The 18775-nt window shown below is 36.8% G+C and overlaps 2 protein-coding genes across 2 annotated transcripts; one reads left to right on the top strand and one right to left on the bottom strand.

Moving 5' to 3' along the window:
• The first annotated feature begins 574 nt into the window (after window positions 1-574).
• Window positions 575-8994, top strand: LOC137962295 (uncharacterized). Its single transcript, XM_068809078.1, has 9 exons — window positions 575-963; window positions 1058-1150; window positions 2005-2109; window positions 3870-4022; window positions 4395-4493; window positions 6658-6786; window positions 7498-7677; window positions 8417-8533; window positions 8653-8994. The coding sequence occupies exons 1-9, from the start codon at window positions 694-696 to the stop codon at window positions 8812-8814; spliced, it is 1308 nt and encodes a 435-aa protein (XP_068665179.1). The 5' UTR covers window positions 575-693; the 3' UTR covers window positions 8815-8994.
• Window positions 8995-10331: 1337 nt separating this feature from the next.
• Window positions 10332-16842, bottom strand: LOC137962296 (uncharacterized). Its single transcript, XM_068809079.1, has 2 exons — window positions 15946-16842; window positions 10332-11233 (listed from the first exon to the last, which is right to left on the bottom strand). Exons 1-2 carry the CDS (start codon window positions 16229-16231, stop codon window positions 10866-10868), a joined length of 654 nt encoding a protein of 217 aa, XP_068665180.1. The 5' UTR covers window positions 16232-16842; the 3' UTR covers window positions 10332-10865.
• Window positions 16843-18775: the final 1933 nt, after the last annotated feature.

Genomic DNA, 18775 nt, shown 5'->3' with positions numbered 1-18775 from the left:
TAGGGCCGATCCAATAGAAAAAACTATTTGGTGCAAAACATGTGAAATAACTATTTAAGTCATTTAATCATGATCAACGATTATTTCAGCCATTCGATCAAACGACTATCTTGGCCATCTGATCAACGGTTATCTCAGCCATCCGATCATAATTAGACGGTTTAGAAAGCCATTTCACATTTTCACACCAAATATATATTTTTTTGGATCAATCTATTTATCTCTTGGCATTTGAGTGGTACAAGTTAAAATATACCATTAATAATAGAAAAAGCATTAACGTTCTATGCTCGGTTCTCATACAAAAAGAAATGGTAGTTGCCTAGTTGGCAATGGTCGTTTAGCATTTAGATTATGTAGGTTTCCCAAACAGGACTGATTGTCCGAGTTCAAAGCAGGACTCTGGCCTACTAGTAGGGGAATCACCCAAAATTCACCCCGACGCAACTCGGCCTCCTCTTGCAAGGTGAGTTGAAAACTATCATGAATAGCTTAAATGACTATAATGCCCTTGAACGGGTCACCCGAAATAGAAGGCACAATCGGCATTCTTTCCCTCCGCGGACAACGAGTCTGGAAATGACATTGCTGGCGGTCCTGTCTCTCGAGAAGCCCTCCCGCTTCCTGCTGCTAAAGTGACTCTCTCCATTTCATGACAGGATTCTCACCGATTCCATAACCTATCGGAAGAAGATGATGAAGAAGAGTGTGCCGGAGTGGCTCAACAGCTCTATCTGGTCCAGCCCCGCTCAAGACGAGCGGCTGCTCCGTTACGCCAAAAACCCCTCTGAGGATTCCCCGAAACCCGAAATTCCCACTCGGGATCCGGTTCAAGAACCTCCGGCTGTAGCCACGGTGGAAGAGCCTCCGGCGAGGGAGGAAGATCGCGAGTATGTGGTTGAATCGAACTCTGCGAGTGTGTCGGCGGAAGATATTTCCAGACAAGCTCAGTTATTGGCCGAGGTTAGTTGTATGGTTTCCTTGCGGGTTCTGCTTGCATTCAAGTTACGTTGCTTTGTTTTGTTATTGATTTTGTTGTTTCTTTTTTTTGGGTTAGTTGTCGAAAAAGGTTGTGAATGTTAAGGAACTGAGGAGATTGGCGTGTCAGGGAATACCGGATGGTGCTGGGATACGGCCTACTGTTTGGAAGGTATTTTTTTTAATATGATTAAGATTTGTTGAAGTGAACTCGATTTGAGTCCATAAAGTTTTCTGGAATTTTAACTGGATTCTCATCTATGTTCACGTATTTATTTTTTTCCACTCTTGTCTTTGAATAGATAGTTTGGTTTATGTTTCTTATACAATATCTTCCAGTGGTTTCATGTGCTGAACTTCCCTTGTAACTTGTGTTTTACCAAATGACGGAAAGGAAATGTCCATCTATCTCTCTTTTCACCACCCCCACCTGCCCTTTTGCTCTTTTTCTTTTCCTTGTTAACCGAGTTTGCCAGCTGATTTAGTGGTTGGTAGAGGAGTGCAGGATCAACTCCTGTGTTTAGAACCTGCTTTACTTCCCGATTTATATGATGGTTTCATTAGGGGGTGGGGGGTGGGGGGTGGGGGTTGGTTAGTGCACTTACCTAGTGTAAGTGAAAGTGACAGTGAATTACCCAGGCCACTTGGTGGATTCGAAGCAAGTCAGCTCTATGTATATAGCTATGGCTTCTACTCGATGGCAGGATTTCTAACACCCCACCTACCGTTGTCACCAATTTTTGGCTTTATGAACCCATGTTTATTAACCTCCTTAAGTGCTAAGAGTGACTGCTATACTGTGTATGTGGTCTTTCTGCCTGCAACAAGCACTTTATGTCTGAGATCCTTAAAATCGGCATCTTATGGATGCAGTGAAACATGATGTTGCATCTTCATTCCCTTGGGCAAAGAATTTAGAAAACTTGCAGGAGTAAGATTTAAGTGGTATAGCTGTTTGTTATTGCTTATAATTATTTTATTATATTGTTATTTGAACATAGCCTAATTTGTTTCTTTTTATGGCAGCTTCTCTTAGGGTATCTTCCAGCCAATCGAGAACTCTGGGCATCTGAGTTGGCAAAAAAACGATCTCAATATTCCCTTTTTAAGGAGGAGTTGCTGGTGAATCCGGTAAGTACTTGATGAATAAAATGCATGTTAAATTTAATCTTTTCATGATGAGTAGGGTCTTTCTCATCCTATCTCTCTAAATCGACTTCTAAGTAATGTGAGATATTTTGACTTCTTTCTCTGCCTGATTACTGATGAAGTGATACATGAGCCTGGCGAACTAGTAGGATGAAATCCTAAATTACTTATGGACAGCACAAATAAGCGTTTTTTTCACCAAATTTATTTGGAAAGATGCAAGCTGAGTATTGTTCTTGGTGGGCATCACTCAGCTAATCAAGAGAGCTTTTGGATCTTGTGTGTTTCTTGTTATTGGAGTTTGTGCAGCATGACAACTGCATTTGGTCAGCTACATGGCAGAGTTCCAGATTTTATTTCGTCATTTGCTCTTTTAACTGATGATGACAAATGGAGTTGGTTTGGTTCTTCGTTTTTTTTTTTTTTTGAATAGCTGATTTGGTTCCGTTCATATATAGAAATTTTAATTTTTTAATCTCCTCTTCTGCTTTCTTTGAAATTTTCTTTATTTCATGTATTTTGCTTCTTGAATGTTTGTACCATAACTTTCATTTGGTTTTTTGTGTGGTCTTGTGATTGAAATTCATAGAAGAAACATAGTGGTTCGGCTTGTTGTGAGGGCAGAACTTTGGGCCATGTTAATAGCTGTAAGAAAAGAATGGTTAATTGAGCAAATTTAGAAACATGGAGCAGTTTTTTGGTCCAAGGTTGGTTCCTTAGATTGATTCAGATAAAGCATAATCTGGGAAGTGCATAGAGAGACATAAACTTCTTTACTGCTTCACATTGCAAACAATAATTCTGCTGGAACAGGCGCTTTTATTTTGTGTCTTTGTGAAGGTAAAGGTACATCATTAGCTTTTTATTATGGTCTCATAGAATTTTATTGATTTGACCTGTACAGAGGTTTAGTTCGTTGGTAGCTCTGGTGTGAAAACCCATATAGTGGCAACATATTTTTTAGAGTTTTTGACCTCAAAATCCTTGAGGTTGGCTATTCCTTAACATAAGAGAAAACAGTGCAACTGACAAAATCACCCTTGTATGTAGACTTACTAGGAGTGGTATATAAGTGATATACAAGGTGTTCAAAAAGATCCAAAATTGTATATTAATATGGACGTCAGTGGGCATATGGTTGTTTCTAATGCTCTCCAGTAGGGTAATGAGTAGTTACGTTAGAAGTGAATCTGAAGTAGTAGATGATAATTTGCTTTGTTCTGCAAATAACTTGCTAAATCCTTTTCTAGTGAAGGGGCTGAGAAGCAACAACTTGTTGCGGGCTGGTCAGAATCATCAATTGCCTATCTTGTATTTTTGGTGACCTTATTATGCTGTTTCCCCCAATTCCTTGCTTCAGTAAATATTCTCATTTCTAAAAAAAAAAAGAGCTGATAATCTGGCCAAAATACAACTGATGTTCATGTTATAGCTCAGGGAGAGAGCTATCACATGAACATCATGTTAGCCATTGTAATTTTCTTTTCAATTTTTCTGTAAATAGTTATTGTTGGCCTCCATGCTAGAGGAATTTTGTCTTGTCTTTTTTTTTTCTCTATTTCTATCGATCTTCTATCTTCTTTGCCCTGTTAAATAATGTTCTTAATTGGCTTTACAACAAAGTAGGAGACAAGCTCCTTAACAGCAATTAGAGGTCTATGTTTCAAAAGATGCAATGTTTTTATTTGATTTTTCTAGTTTGTCTACTCTTTGGCTTCTGAATTTGTCTGGCGGTTAGTCAGTCAGAGATTACAAGGAGGCTGGACAAGTCTGATGCCATTGCTATCAATGAAGTGAAGTGCAAAAGAAGTGGGGTGCTGCCAAGATCAGAAATTACTCATGGAGAACATCCTTTGAGCCTTGGAAAAACTAGTTTTTGGAATCAATTTTTCCAGGTATTGTTATTACATTACGTGATTACGTTTAGATGCTTCTTTGTGGTATATGACATTGTTGTTGTTCTATTAGAGCCTTGTTCAGCTCCTTTGTGGTATAAGTGGGGTGGGGTGCTTCAAGGTTTTGTTTATGCCTAACTTCCAATTAGGAACATTAAAAAACATTTTTAAATTATATTTTTATTTTTCAGTTTTTTTTTAATCATAACAACAAAATTCCAATCGAGTCACTTAAAAGGTCTTGCTGTATGAAATGCTGAATTTTCATGCATTTACGTAGTATATATGCTTGGTATGTAGGCATATGCATATGCATCTGCACTTTCGTCTATCTTGAGTCATATTAAATCTGTCAGATGCCACCTTTGTCAGGATACAGAGATCATAGAGCAGATTGACCGGGATGTGAAACGTACGCATCCAGATATGAATTTCTTCTGCAGTGACACGTCTTTTGCAAAATCTAACCAGGTAAAATAAAAAATACTTGGTTGAAATTGATTGAAGTATGCAAGTTTTATAATAAAGACAAAGAGAGTCAGGATATAACAATAGGCTAAAAGGAAAGCCTGTAATGCAACATGTTTGATTCCCCGATTTGACTCCAGAGGATCTCCAATTCTATTTTTTTATTACATGAGGCCCAAGAAGTTCCCTCTTTGTAAAGTGCTCTTATCCTCTCTTAGATTATCCTTGGAGCATTACAGGGCAAGAGATTATTTGGTTTGATTAGTCTTCGCATCATCATATGAAATGGTTTCATGTGGTCTTTGTATCATCATATGAAGTTGATTGTAGTATGCAAGTATTTTTAACAAAGACACAGTCGGGTTATAAAAGAAGCTAAAATGAAAACCTCCAATACAACAAGTGTCTCCTTCAGGTGTCTCGATTTGGCTATTGAGGGCCTCCAGATTTTTTTTTATTTGACTTAACAAGTTCCTTCTCTGTAACCATTACCAAAAAAAAAAAAAAAAATGAAAAAAAAAGTTTCTTCTCTGTAAAGTGTTTTTATGCTCTCTAAGACTAAACCTTGCAGTATGAAAGGGCTATAAGCCTCACTTAGCTATATTCTTGGACTTCTCTATATGTTGAGTAACTTGTTGAATAAAGATGAATTTATGGAGTTAGCTACTTTGGTGGAATAATTAACATTTAGCAGCTAAAAGTAAGCTTTTCAGTACCCTCTTACCTGTGGAGGCAAGCTGCTACAATATGAGAAATTCCCTGGCTAATAATACAATCCCAATCATGTGAGAGGGTAGAGGAGGCTCACCATGCTCATCATGCCGTGACTTTTTTTTAGAATTAACTCATAGGTTCTGATTTCGAGTCAAATTCCTCAAAGTTGGTTGGAGTTGACTTGGATCCGATCTCTTGTTCACAATCAAATATATCCTGCCTGATCTGTACCAACATTCATACTTTCTTGCCAGTTTAATCAAGTGTTGTGATTTCATTTTCTGTTGTTTGTGTTTAAAAAATGAGAATTTCATTAAGAAAACAGAAGGTACAAATAGAGCAAGAAAGGCCAATAACTGATTGGCTCATAATACGAGATTGGCCCAAATCAAGTGGGAAGGAGTTGCACTCGACAAGGTGGTGAACAGAAACTCCAATCTTACCCAAAGAGTGTTATACAATTAACTCTGCACTCAGTATGAGACAATGAAACAACGAAACATCTAAAGAAGCACAAATGTAGCTTTTGTCATCATCAAAATTAAGCAAATGCCAATGAGGCTTTCTATGTGAAGATATCCAACTGATTGTTGAAACACCTTCCACCGCTGAAGGGCGAAAAAATGCCGGCAAAAAATTCGTATCTTGAAGAAGAGCAAGAAGATTGTTTCTGTTGTGTCACAAGGCCCATAGGTTACAGAGTAAACCTAAATAATCATGCCTGTGTAGTTGTGAAAGACTCTACCATCTTCAGGATCTTCGATTCCCCTCGATCTTCTATCAAATTTAGCTTAACACACCCTTCATATGAGGGGACTATAAGTTCATCAAAGGTACTGTAGAAGAAGGGACGACAGCAACATCTCTCCACTGATATCTTACTATGACAATTTTGAAGATGGTGGAGATTAGGAAATTTACTTATCTAGAACTGCGTGTGATGGATTACATACTCAGTAAGTCCACCCACAGTACGACTTCTGTTATCAAAAGTCCTACTATTCAGTTCCTCTTGTAAGGCGCCCAAATAATGGCTGCAAAGGCTACCTGCCTCAGAATCTTTCCTCAACATGGCAAAGACCTCTTAGAAAACTGAATTACCAAATCCGGAAAGAGAGCTGAAAAACAAAACTAATTGTTGAATTTCTGCAGCATGCACTTCATACTGTAAAAGTAAATGGACATTGTATAAACAGATAATTTTTTATGCAATCTAAAGCAAAATGTTACTTGTAACATTTTCAACTATCTGTCCCCTGTGGACCAACGTATCATTTTTAAGAATCTTCTTTTTTGATTCACATCAGCAATAACATTGCAAGAATCTCTTTGAGGATCAAGAGAGAATTTTTTACTATATCCCATATTCTCTTCTTTAACGAGTTATCCGCTGATTTTTTCTGGTGGTCAGAATACTAATTTAGTTAACCTGTATATATTACTTGTGCTGCAGGAAGCATTGAGACAAATCTTAATTGTTTTTGCAAAACTAAATCCTGGTATAAGATATGTACAAGGAATGAATGAAGTTTTGGCTCCTCTGTTCTATGTCTTCAGGAATGATCCGGAGGTGGAAAATGCGGTGAGTCTTTTTGTACAACTCTGCTTACTCATACTGTGGGATTTCATTGTGTTGTTGATCTCTTCAAGAGTATGTTCTTCTGTCTACACACATGCTAATTCAGGAGAGAGAGAGATCATATATTCAGTTTTTTAACATTCAATCTTTTTTTGTTATAAAAATAATTATGATAATTCGGAATACAAGGGAGATTTGTTCCACAAAGGAGACAAGAAAAGAGCCACAACAAGGAGGAATGTATAAAAGATGTTGATCTGTTCTGTCTTTTGCGAGAGAGTTGGCTGGAGAATTAGTTGATCATGGGCAGTGGCCCAATATAGAAAGGTCCAGAACTTCAAAAAATTGCTCAAAAAGCCATTGGGGTCTATGTTTTGCATTTAACTAAATATATTACAGCAGAATCTTCTTGGCACAGTGAAATGAAAGAAAAAATGTGACAACGTAGTGCTTGGGTTGTTGCGCAGTTCTAAGTTCTACTTCATTGGGGTCCGCTCCAAGTGGATCAACTAAGGAGATAAACCCTAAGGAGATAAAGATGTTATCTTCACACTCCTGAATTGCTCTTCCACATCCTGAAAAATAGCTCTATTTGATGCTTCTTATTACTTCCCAGCAAAAGTTTATTTGTTATTGAACGATAGATATTAGTCATGAATTTTGTTATCTGATGTTGTCTTTATTTTCTTATTGTAAGTCATATGTTGTCTGCAGGCTTCTGCAGAAGCAGATTCATTTTTTTGCTTTGTGGAGTTGTTAAGTGGATTTCGAGATCATTTCTGTCAACAACTTGACAACAGTGTTGTAGGCATCCACTCGACAATTACCAAATTATCACAAAATTTGAAAGAACATGATGAAGAGCTTTGGCGTCATTTGGAAATCACAACCAAAGTAAGAATGGCTTTTGTTTCCATCGCTGTTAGAGTGCAAGTAAATTAGTAGATATGATTCTGGCGAGTGGGGGGTTTGAAATTTCTTCAAAGTATCTATAAGTAGATCAGATTTTCAGATTTTATTTATTTATTTCCTTTTATGTTTTTATTTTATTTTATTTTTCTGGAAGGGGGGGGGGGGGAGGGGGGTGTGGGGTTATGGGGATGGTTGTTAATACATAGAGAAAGTCGATCACCTTAAGGAAGAGAAACTGAAAGTTCATTTTAAGGTGATCTAGTTTCTCTATTTTTGTGTCAGTGAATGTCAGAAAGTGCAACCGAAGAGGGTATGACTCTTAACATTTCCTTTCAAACTATAGATCTTCATTAAAAAAAAAACATTTCCTTTCAAACTTTAATATTGAGATTTGTGCACCTTTCATCTCATCTCATCTCACTAAAACATTTCAGTCTCTTTTATGAATAAATAGGGTGATTTATTTTTTTCTCAGAAATCAATTCTACCCAAACTGCCCATTTACACTAAAGCATTTTGGGCACTTTCTCTCTCTCACATTCTGTTGGGGAATTTCACTCTTTTATGAATAAACAGGGTGATTTATTTACTCTGGGTTATGTCAACTGAAGCATTTGCGTGCTTTCTCACTGCATTTATCTTTTTTTTAGCCAACTGAAGGGAAATCTATATGAGAATTTTCCCAGATTTGTGTTGACATCTCTGTGTCTGCAAATGACAGATTAATCCCCAGTTTTACGCCTTCAGATGGATAACTCTTCTTTTGACTCAAGAATTTAATTTTGCGGATAGTCTTCACATATGGGACACCCTTTTAAGTGACCCAGAGGGTCCTCAGGTATGTCGGTTAGTTTAGCATTTTAATTTCTTAGGGCTTGAGATATTGCGTTTTACTTTTTCTGTATGTGATGTGAACAGTAATTAATTGGCTCTTTCATGAAAAACTTGCCATGGCAGGATACCCTACTTCGGATCTGCTGTGCAATGCTGATTCTCATTCGGAGGCGACTGTTAGCAGGTGATTTCACTTCTAACCTCAAGCTGCTTCAGAAATACCCCGCCACCAATATCAGTCACCTTTTGTATGTTGCCGACAAGTTGCGTGTCCGCTCCTCGTAGTGGTAGCATGTGTTTCGGGTGTACTTCATCTGTGTTGTAAGTTCATCATTTGTAAATTTTTGTCCAAAGCATCAAGAGATCAACGTTGAGAGTAGTAGCAGTGGCTTTTGATTTATCGATTCAGTACAGTTACTATTTTCTATTCATACTTCATTAAGCAAAACTATTGCATGAACCTCACTTGCCTCTTTTACAGTTGTAGTTCTTATGACTAAACAGATGGACCAAATTGAACATTGATTTGCAGGACTGGACCAGCTTCTTTCAGAAGATGATATGTAAGGAAGAAAAAATGGAAAACTGGGACTTCCCTCTAGAGGCAGTAAATCATTTGATTAGAAGATAAAATGAGGAATTACCTTAACAAAACTCAACAGGCAAGGACGAATTGAACTGGTAGAGCAGATTCTCTCAGAAAAACAAAAAGCACAAACAATATTAGAAGCCAAACATAAATCATGCCACAAAGTGACACAACTGAGTACAACTTGAATTTTGTTATTCTTAGAAGCAATAGAAGGTTGTTCGTGAAAACTTACATAGTGGGTCTGAACAACAAGCTTATCACAGGAATACATGGCTTCTAATCAAGTGCGTTAACATGTATGTGAAATAGAAAACAGGACAAGCCTTTTTGAGGAACAGTCAGAAATGGAGCTTTTTGGGGTGAGCAGTCATAAAAAACTATCATTCAGCCTGAGGGTGGAGACGCTCATCCCTAGCAGCATAAAGAAAAGAAAGAAGAAACCAAAACAGAAAGCACACATAAATATCCCTAGTAGGTGACATGGAGGACTTGAAATTGCAAACCAATCACCAAACTTCACCTAAAAAAAATTAGTTTGAACTAGATATTCTCGACAGACTATCACCCTTCTTGCATCCACGAAAGAATTGGAAATGTTGCTTGTAAGAGGGAGATATTGCAAAAACACTTCATATACTCAGTTTCCAGGATCTGGAGCAGGATCTGAAGCTCACATCAAGAGTCAAAGCAAGAACCATTCATCTGACAACCCTATCAAGGTGGGATTTTCGAAGTGGCTCAAGTCCTCAATCTATAAATTATAAGCTTTATTAGCGTTATAAACATTCTATCTATACAAAGCCCTTTTTATCTGCTTCAGCCAACCCTTTGTCATCTACTAATGATAAAAAGGTAAGAGATGGCTAACCTCTGATTCAAGGGTTCTTATATCGTTGGTCGTCTTGTTTTATCTCATATTTCACCGAATGAAGTGACGCAATTCTTGCACAGATTCATCTTCTTCCAGTCCCGTACAATTCAAGTTTACATAAAAAAACCGAGAATTGAGTTTTAAGTTAACATTACCCTGGTACTAATTGCTGAGGATTGGCGCTTAAAAACTTTTTCTGTCACTCTTTCAGAATCGATATACCAGAAAAGAGTTTGAACTTCTGTACTAACCTAGTAAAACAACTCGATCAAAAGACCATAGTTCGCCAACATAATTAAACAGGGACTGCACAATCACTAATAATGCATTCGGAATCGATTGGAAATCAACCAAGCTATCCTTTTTCCCTCTTAAAAGAAACAGTCAATTTCACATTGAAAGACGTCGTTACAGTTGGATTACTTTGACCAGCTTGCAAATTTCCCTGCAAAAATCTGGGGGACAAAGGAAGAGTTCATATGAATGACTAAGGAACTAAAATGTCATTGCACACAAACTTCAATTCATTCATCTATTCTCTGGTACTTTGTAAGAGTCCACTTTTTCAAGCTATAATCATATTCCCACCTAATATGGGGTCCCTGAGTAGTTTCGCCACTGATTGAGCTCTTAGTTGTTTGCCACTGTATAGCAAAAATGTGTTCAAATTGTGACAAGTAGCAAAAGGGAAATGAGAGAATGAATGGGTAGAAGCAAAATGCACCACCTTAGGAGCAGATAAATTATAGCAGAAGAAGCCTCCGGCAGACCCATTTCAACTTGATCCTGGGTATCATCCTCTCGGGTGGGAAAAAGCACAAAATTGTCTTCACTCGAAAAAGGATATGAACGATTAGCAAATCTACCACGCCCTCAACCCCTGAAGACAAACTGACTCTGAAGATTCTGGTTGTCCTCTAACAAACGGTCATACTCGAGAAGTAAATCCTCTGCTTGTTTTTGAAGAGCAGAAACATGAGCTTCTGCAGAAGCTACCTTTTTCTCCTTCTCTTCAGCTTCTAACTTTAGCTTCTTCAAATTTTCTGTAAGAGTGGAGATCTCTTCATGGAGCAATTTCATCTCTTTGTTCATTTTTTCTTCCTTTTCTTTGATTTTTGAGTGCTCTTTTCGAAGTTTTTCCACTTCTTCTTTTAAAGCTCCAACTGTTGTTCTCAGACCAATCAATTTTCGCATATAATGGTGCATGCGATCAATTATGAATCCAAGGAATAGGGAATAGCCTGCAACATGGAAAGGAAGTTTAATTTTACTCTTCAGTAGCAGAAGAAACAGCATCAAAATATTCCAGATTTTCACAGTAGGATATGCCAGATGCAACACCCACCAGTTACTCAGAAAACCTTTTCCAGCTTTTATGACATTCTTACCTCACTTACCATCCAATGTGGAATATGCCCAACAAAAACAGTCTTTAATAAAAAGTCCTTTTTTGTATTTTGTTATGAGACATATTTTACAGAAAAGACGAGAAGAGGTTTCATTTTCATGGGTAAAACTGAAATTACTAACAGACTGAATGGGCCCTTCTTTGCCCTAAAGATCGGAGAGAGACAATAGAAACATGACTAAATACAAGTGGCCGAAATTAAGCAAACTAGATAGTCATAAGCAATTTCATTTTCTTCTTAAGAAGATAAAAGACTTTTGATAATTCGAGAAAAATGTCCAAAGTTCACCATGAGAAGGCACTTGCTCTTTGTGCTTCTCCTTATTTCACATCAACTTCAAAAGAAGGCATGTAACTGAGAGTGGCTGGGTCATGAAACCACTCTACAAGCAGTTACCTGATTGAAGGGAATGACAGTTTAAGAAACACAGATCACTAAACATAGCAACGGGCACCTATATCCTTGCTCAGCAATTTCTCAAAAGATATCAGTTCTTTCCTTCTTGCATTTGTATTCAAATTTGATTGAAAATCAACATCTTCTACAGATTTTCCAGACCCTAAAGACAAAAATTCTTAAGTATATTACTCTGAAAAACAAAAAAAAATGTGATGCAATTTACACCACCACATAAGCTAAACCACTTCATTCACATTCTATCTGAACTTGAGATAAAGTCAAAAAGTTGGGATGCTGAGATTAAGTTCACTACTTTGTTGATGAAGCTTGAAACACAACAAGGAGTGTTAGTGGAGGTCAGCATGGAATAGGAACTGTTTTCAGCAACTTCTAGCAGCCAAGATGCAGCCGACTTTCTACAGAAACTGAAAAAAGATTATCTATATAATCTTAGCCTTTTTTTTGCCAGAAGTCTGTTTAAATTTTCTGGGTCAAAAAGTTCGCTCATATTTAGGAATTATCCTATGGCTACCCCAGTTATGCAGAATGGTTACATTAGTATGTTGAAGGTCAACATTGTAGTCCAATTTTAGACAAACTCAACCAGTCATCAAATTGGTGATATAGCAGGTTCCACTTCAACAAAGCTCACTGGGTTTAACCGCTGGGTGGACCATCACAGAGTTAGGTGACGAAATACCAAATTTTTTAATAGATATATGTAACTTGCTAAACAATTTTGCAGCGGCCAACATGTAAGTTGTCTAGAGACCTTTTACAGGGGTAACATGGTATGTCGCCTAGAAAGAAACTTAGACAAAACTTTCTCAAAGCTGCCCAACTAGTTTTTCAAGTACAATAAATCTACAACTACAGTTTGGGGATTTTTTTTCTCTTTTTTCTTGCTTGAAAAAAAAATACGGTTAGCTTTTTTTTTTAATTTTTTTATATCATATTATGCTCTCAGATTGGGTAACATTAGGTACACAAAATGAGATACTATGTAAAATTACAAACTGTACATAAGAAAAGGTTTTGGACGCTATGTCAAACATGCTATATACATATATAGATTTATCAAATAAAGAAAAGATCTTCTGTAACTTTTAGGTCAACAGAAATTAGGCCTTTGTTGATCACCAACTAGATAAGGTTAACTAGATCGCATCTCCAACTTTTAGATAACAACAACTACAAAATAATGAGGATGATCACAACAATAACAGTAAGTAGAGGCTACACGGAAACACCTAAGGGACCAAAACTACTGAAGGCACCCATTGCCGCTTCTTATTTCTACAAAAGAGCCTGATGAGGTTACTGAGCCAAGAGCTTCATCCATAATACAAGGAAAGAATATTTATAATTCTTTGTTATCACAATTGTTGCTCGTACTTCCAACTAGACTTTAAATAAGATAACCAAGAGTCCAGACATAAATGAGAAGACAGCTGATTGGATCTATTCACTTGGAAATATGAAGTACGCTGATGCCTCCCAAATACTTACAAGACCGCATTGCTAATGGTCTTTCTCCTTCTTTTCAAATCATTAGTAAGTGCATGTGAAAAGCAACAGCCACAGGGACCATGTGAAACATGTGGTTGGTGCAAAACCAAAGAGTTTTTAGAGTCAGTGCAAACATGATCAGAAAAATATTCATCTGGGCTTACCAATATCCATGCTATGGAGCCTTGGTGAAGAAACTTTGGACCAAGATAGACCTTCCCAGCGTTTACAGGAGCGTAGATCAACATAAGGGTCCACAACACATGGACAACTGTTTGCCAATATGTACTTAAAAAAGACAAAAACCACTTTTATAGGGAACATATAATTTACAGACTTAAAGAAATGATTGGATAGAAAACAAACATTGAAAAATAAAAGAGAGATCCAACCCTAAAAAATCTTCCACAACAGAATAAAAAAAGAAGATGAACCCTTAACCAGATGTTCAAAAACAAGGTCGTTTCACCAAAAGACACTTGCAAAGATTTTTCCCCCATTGTATAACCAAAAAAAAATGAGCCTTTAACCAAATGTTAAGAAACTAGGACATTTCATCAAACAACCTGCACAGATTTCACCAAAAGAAGATGATTTTTCTCCCCTAAATCCTTACAGGATTTTTTTTTTTTAACGTCATTATAAAAGGCTAAGGTGCTCCATTTTATATCTCCTCATAAAAGACTTCAACAAACCACAAAGACCATACATGCCACTAAAAAAACACAAGAGAATTGATATCTACAAAATATTAGCAAAAGGAAAGTAAGTGAAAGCAATAGCTTCATTTTCAACTCCATAGACATCAACTAGCCTACAAACACGGCTGTACCATGACCCAGAAAATTAAAACACTAGGCAGACGGGTCAGAGCTCCTAGATCAAATAACTACCAAATAACGAAAGAACGACCCTACAATCTTATTGCAAATATGCAAGTATCAGGAAGACAGTCATTTCCATGTTTCAGGAGCAATAGAGACAGTTCTTTTCACTCTTGATCATGAGAAAAATAAAGAAACTACAACATAAAATGGTCCTGATAAAAAGTGATTATCAAAGTCTCAAACTAGAGTGTTTCCTCATCAACATTGAATTTTGTTTTAACTCTATTCAGACTCCATTAAAAACTCTGTGCTAAAATCTTTGTTTTGCTTCAACATGATTTTATACCAGTTATGTGGACTTTAATTATATGGAGCTATCCCCTCCTTTTGGCTACGTCCTGAGCTCATCATCCAAGTCTTTCCTCACCACCTCCATCAACGTAATCCCGGACTTCCCCTCAGTTCCTCAACTAGAAATGACAAGACTCTCCACACAGTTTTACCGTGGAGCCTCCTCTAAACATGTGCCAACCACAACAAACAGCTCTCTCTAATTTCCATACAGACTTCTGTTACGCCTAAATGTTGCCTAAAAGGTTCATTTCCATATCACTATGTCTTTCCTAGTTTTGCTAGACATCCATCTCAACATCCTCACTCAACCACCTTCATTCTGCAAATGCTGTTTCTTTGTTGCCCCAATATTCCTTGGCTAAGCATGGCTGGTCCAATAGTCGTCCTGTAAAACTGTCTAATATTGCATTGGGAAATAAACCACTAAATCAACTAATAAAAAATTGAGACTTCTAATCGAGTGTAACAACTAGTAATTATTCATCTCTTCCAAAGGATAGCTAAGAATACTCATTCCAAATCTAACAAACTCACCATGATTCCACAAAAATGCAACATAATGGAGCCGCTGTCTAATATAGTGATATTGTGCTAAAAGAAGCTTTTTTTTCCAGCATATCACAAAAAACCACAGGAGTGATCATTTTGTTTAACTTGATTAGCTACCATGCTTCTTTAAGATGCACATGTAGTTTAGCCTCATGAAGTGGAACTGTTTATTTAAGAAAATTTAATATCATTACAAAAGATGAGCACCCATTTAACAATCCAAATATGCTTCTCTAAATCAAGGGAGATCCTCAAGAATCTGAATAACATATTAGTTACTATTCTAACTTTTATCTTTGAATTCATATAAAATTTCATAAAAACTATACACTAGCCAGGCGGCCGAGGTCTTTATGATTTCCAAAAAACTGGATCAGAGCAATACTGCTATATCACTTTGTCAGAAGATTAAATGTGTAGGCCCCCGCAAACTGATCCAGACATTCAACCACTTGAATGCATAACCAATGGACGCACTGTCAGAGAAATTGTCCCTGAAAAGTCCATCTTAGACGAGTCCACCTCTGAACGGTAGAGACCAACTTAATAATTAAAAACTACACAGTTATTGGGGCTCGGTGGAAATAAGTCATTACTTAACAACTAAGATCCTAGTTAGTTCAAATTTATATGATGTGTGCTCATAGTAGCAACCGTAAGGTTAGCAGCCGTGTGCACCAATCAAAGTATGTCAGCAAAGCGAAGTCCTGGATCAACCTACTTCAATGAGCTGAATATCTACATAACTCAGAAATATCTAGAGGATTTTCTTACTTATTTCCCACCAACGAGCCTTAATCAGAAAACGGCAAAAAAATTACATCACAAGGAAAACCTTTAACTGAATTGCAGATGGAAACTGAAAAAGAAAACCGCGATAAGAGAAAGTGAGGCAAAAAAATGGACCTATTAGTGATGCCTCCAGCAGGTGAGTCCGCCAAAGCACCTGATCCATGGGTGTTACCGCTCCTAGTTTCGCCGTTCGGTTCTGAATTTTCAAAATGCTGGTGACACTGGAAGCTAGGATAACTGACATGGTACAAGCTAGAGTTTTCACGGTGGCAGGGCCCTTGCCAGTCTTTAGCTGATCCAAACCCCTCATCACAAGCTCCCTCAATAGACCAATCTTCACCATGAGAAGAAATGCCACGGCGCCTTCAGCAAAAAGAACCAAGAACAGTAATTGAATCATCTTTCAGAAAAAAAATTGCTTCGTTTCAAGTAAAGGAAACCTTAAAACCGGATATTAGACGTCATCTTAGGAAAAACGGAGCAGAGGGAAAGAAAGGATCGGACTTCGTGTTCAACAAAAACCTCTTGGTAGTTATTTTCGGACAAGATGTCAGAGGGAAAGAAGAAAAGTTCCCATCAGAGAGAACGACATATCACTTGCTAGAAACCGGAAATACCCGCCAAAGCTCAGAAATGGGCGTCAAGAGTGAGAAGCGCAGAGTGGAGTTTTCAGAAGATGCAATTTAAAACGCTCGTTGGGTTAATGACTACCCACTACAAGGAGACCGGAGATTTGTCCAAAAAATGGTACTTAGATACAAACCACCTCAGAACTGTAACCCCAGCAGTCCAGCTGCGAAGAGTACTTTCTGGACTTGCAATGGAAAACACAAGATCAATAGCTCTAATGAGTTAAACCTCTATGCAAATACATAATAAACTTTCTCCATGAACAAGATTGTTTGCGGAAAACAGCCACAGGGAAAACCCTAACAAAGCGAGCAGGATTAACCGCTTAAGTTTCTTCAAAGTTTCTCAACAGACCCTGCTACTTTTTCCAGACACAGTGCCTTGAATCACATCAACCAGTCCAAAAACTATGATATTATGTATAAATAAAGACATAATTACGTTAACTTAATCAAATATTTGATAGCAAAAAGGGTTAAATATGTCATGATGATAGGAAGAGGGAGGGACATGATAGGTAGGTTGGAAAGGAGGGTAGTAGTTGCTTTTGCTTTGCCATTAAAGCGTCCATGCAACCTCCTCATAACTTGAATTATAAGTTTTAGAAAAAAAATATAAGAAATGAATGAAAGTTGCCTCACAAAGAGGACTCTTGATAAGCTAAAATAATGACTTTTAGGTGGGGAGTGAGATGGGAGATGCACCTAATTCGACAGTTTGTTCACAAAATAGACTCTTCTAGGGTTTAGTTTAGAACCTTATTGAAGTAATCACACCACATTGGTGCCCTGCCAAGGATGGTGGAATACTAACTCAGTTTAATGGAGTAACTTATTCTTTTATTGATTGATTATTCTACAAGCAATTGTACTTGTTCAACCAACAAGGATACATGAAATGCACATAATTTGTTCACACAAAATGTTTGCAAAATATTGGAACCTACCAACCCAAAAAGTGGGGTAAGTGAGACCAAATAAATTGAGAGGATTTAAGGTGACTTTAGTACCATATGAGGGATTCAATGGACAATGATGATGACCATCAATATCAAAGCAACCATAGCATTTCTAAACCTAAATTTTGAGTTATAACTAAGATGGGCTCAAGTTCAAAAGAGATATGTTTGATATTTCTATTACACGCGCATAATTAAGCCCTAATCTAACCTTAGGGTTGCAGAGGTTTTAAGTGGGGTAAGAACAAATTTCTAAAAAGAAAAAAAAAAAAGGGAGTTGCTTCAGGCTTCGTCCATCCATATGATGAACAGAGTTTTAAAGGTGGGAATCTTTTGGCATGAAAATTTATTCATCAAAATTAGAACCTGGATCAGTAGTTCAATTTGTCAACATCAATCAACAACCAATATTGAAGGAGTTTTATCACCAATTGACTAATGGTGAAAGTCAAAATTCTGAGCGATTAAATCATTAATATTTTGTCTAGTAGTTAGTCAATTGCAAAAATTATAGTTTTACTTCAAATCTGGATTGGTCATTAAGATCAAAGCTCAATAAAATATCAAGATAAAATTGGTTGTGTAGACCACAACTAAAATCAAATTAACGGGAAATGTCACTTAAGTACCACCTAAGCACAAGTTAAACTAATGAGGTGTCACACAGTTGAAACATGATGTTACAAGAAAGTGTAACCCAAGTAAATGATGTAGTGCATTAATGATATGTGACATCGTATGAAACCTCCATTTAAGGAAGATTAGTGACACTTCTCAAAATGGATGAAATGAGATGTCATATTCATAGGTTGTATTTGAAACATAGACAATGGAGAGAAAAGAAAAGAAAAGAAAAAAAGTTTATTTTCTCTTGTTTAGATGCCCATGGAAAATTAGTGAGAAAATGGAAGAGAAATATAGTTTCTCTTGTTTGAATACACGTGGAAAAATAAAAAGAAAAAAATAGTAATATTTTAATTTTTTTATAATTAAGATTCTCTCTTAAGTTTCCATCTCTTTTATTTTCTCCCTAAATTCCATCATTTTGTGAGAGAAAATTTATTAACTAAGAGAAAGTGATTTCTCTCAATGATTATCTGCTGTAAAATAATAGAAAATAACTTTCTTTCCCTTTTTTTGTTCTTTTCGTTTATTTTTTTGTGGGTTCCAAACATACCCTTACGGAATAAAGAAAAAATCTTGCCAAGTGTTAATCACACTATAAATAGGGACCCCTTACAGGCTTAAATAAGGTTTATTTACGAGAGGAGAATTTTTGGAGAGGAAAAATATTAGAGATACATGTAGTAGATTTAAATCCCCAAAAATATTAGAAAAAATGCCAAAATCCCCTAA

This window comes from Aristolochia californica, unplaced genomic scaffold (genome assembly GCF_029961685.1).
Source record: "Aristolochia californica isolate CCGP_79_NKW_82.1479 unplaced genomic scaffold, dmAriCali1.0.hap1 SCAF_4, whole genome shotgun sequence".
NCBI lineage: Eukaryota > Viridiplantae > Streptophyta > Magnoliopsida > Piperales > Aristolochiaceae > Aristolochia > Aristolochia californica.
The sequence above is the reverse complement of the archived record's forward strand: the minus strand, read 5'-3'. Positions and strand labels throughout refer to the sequence as shown.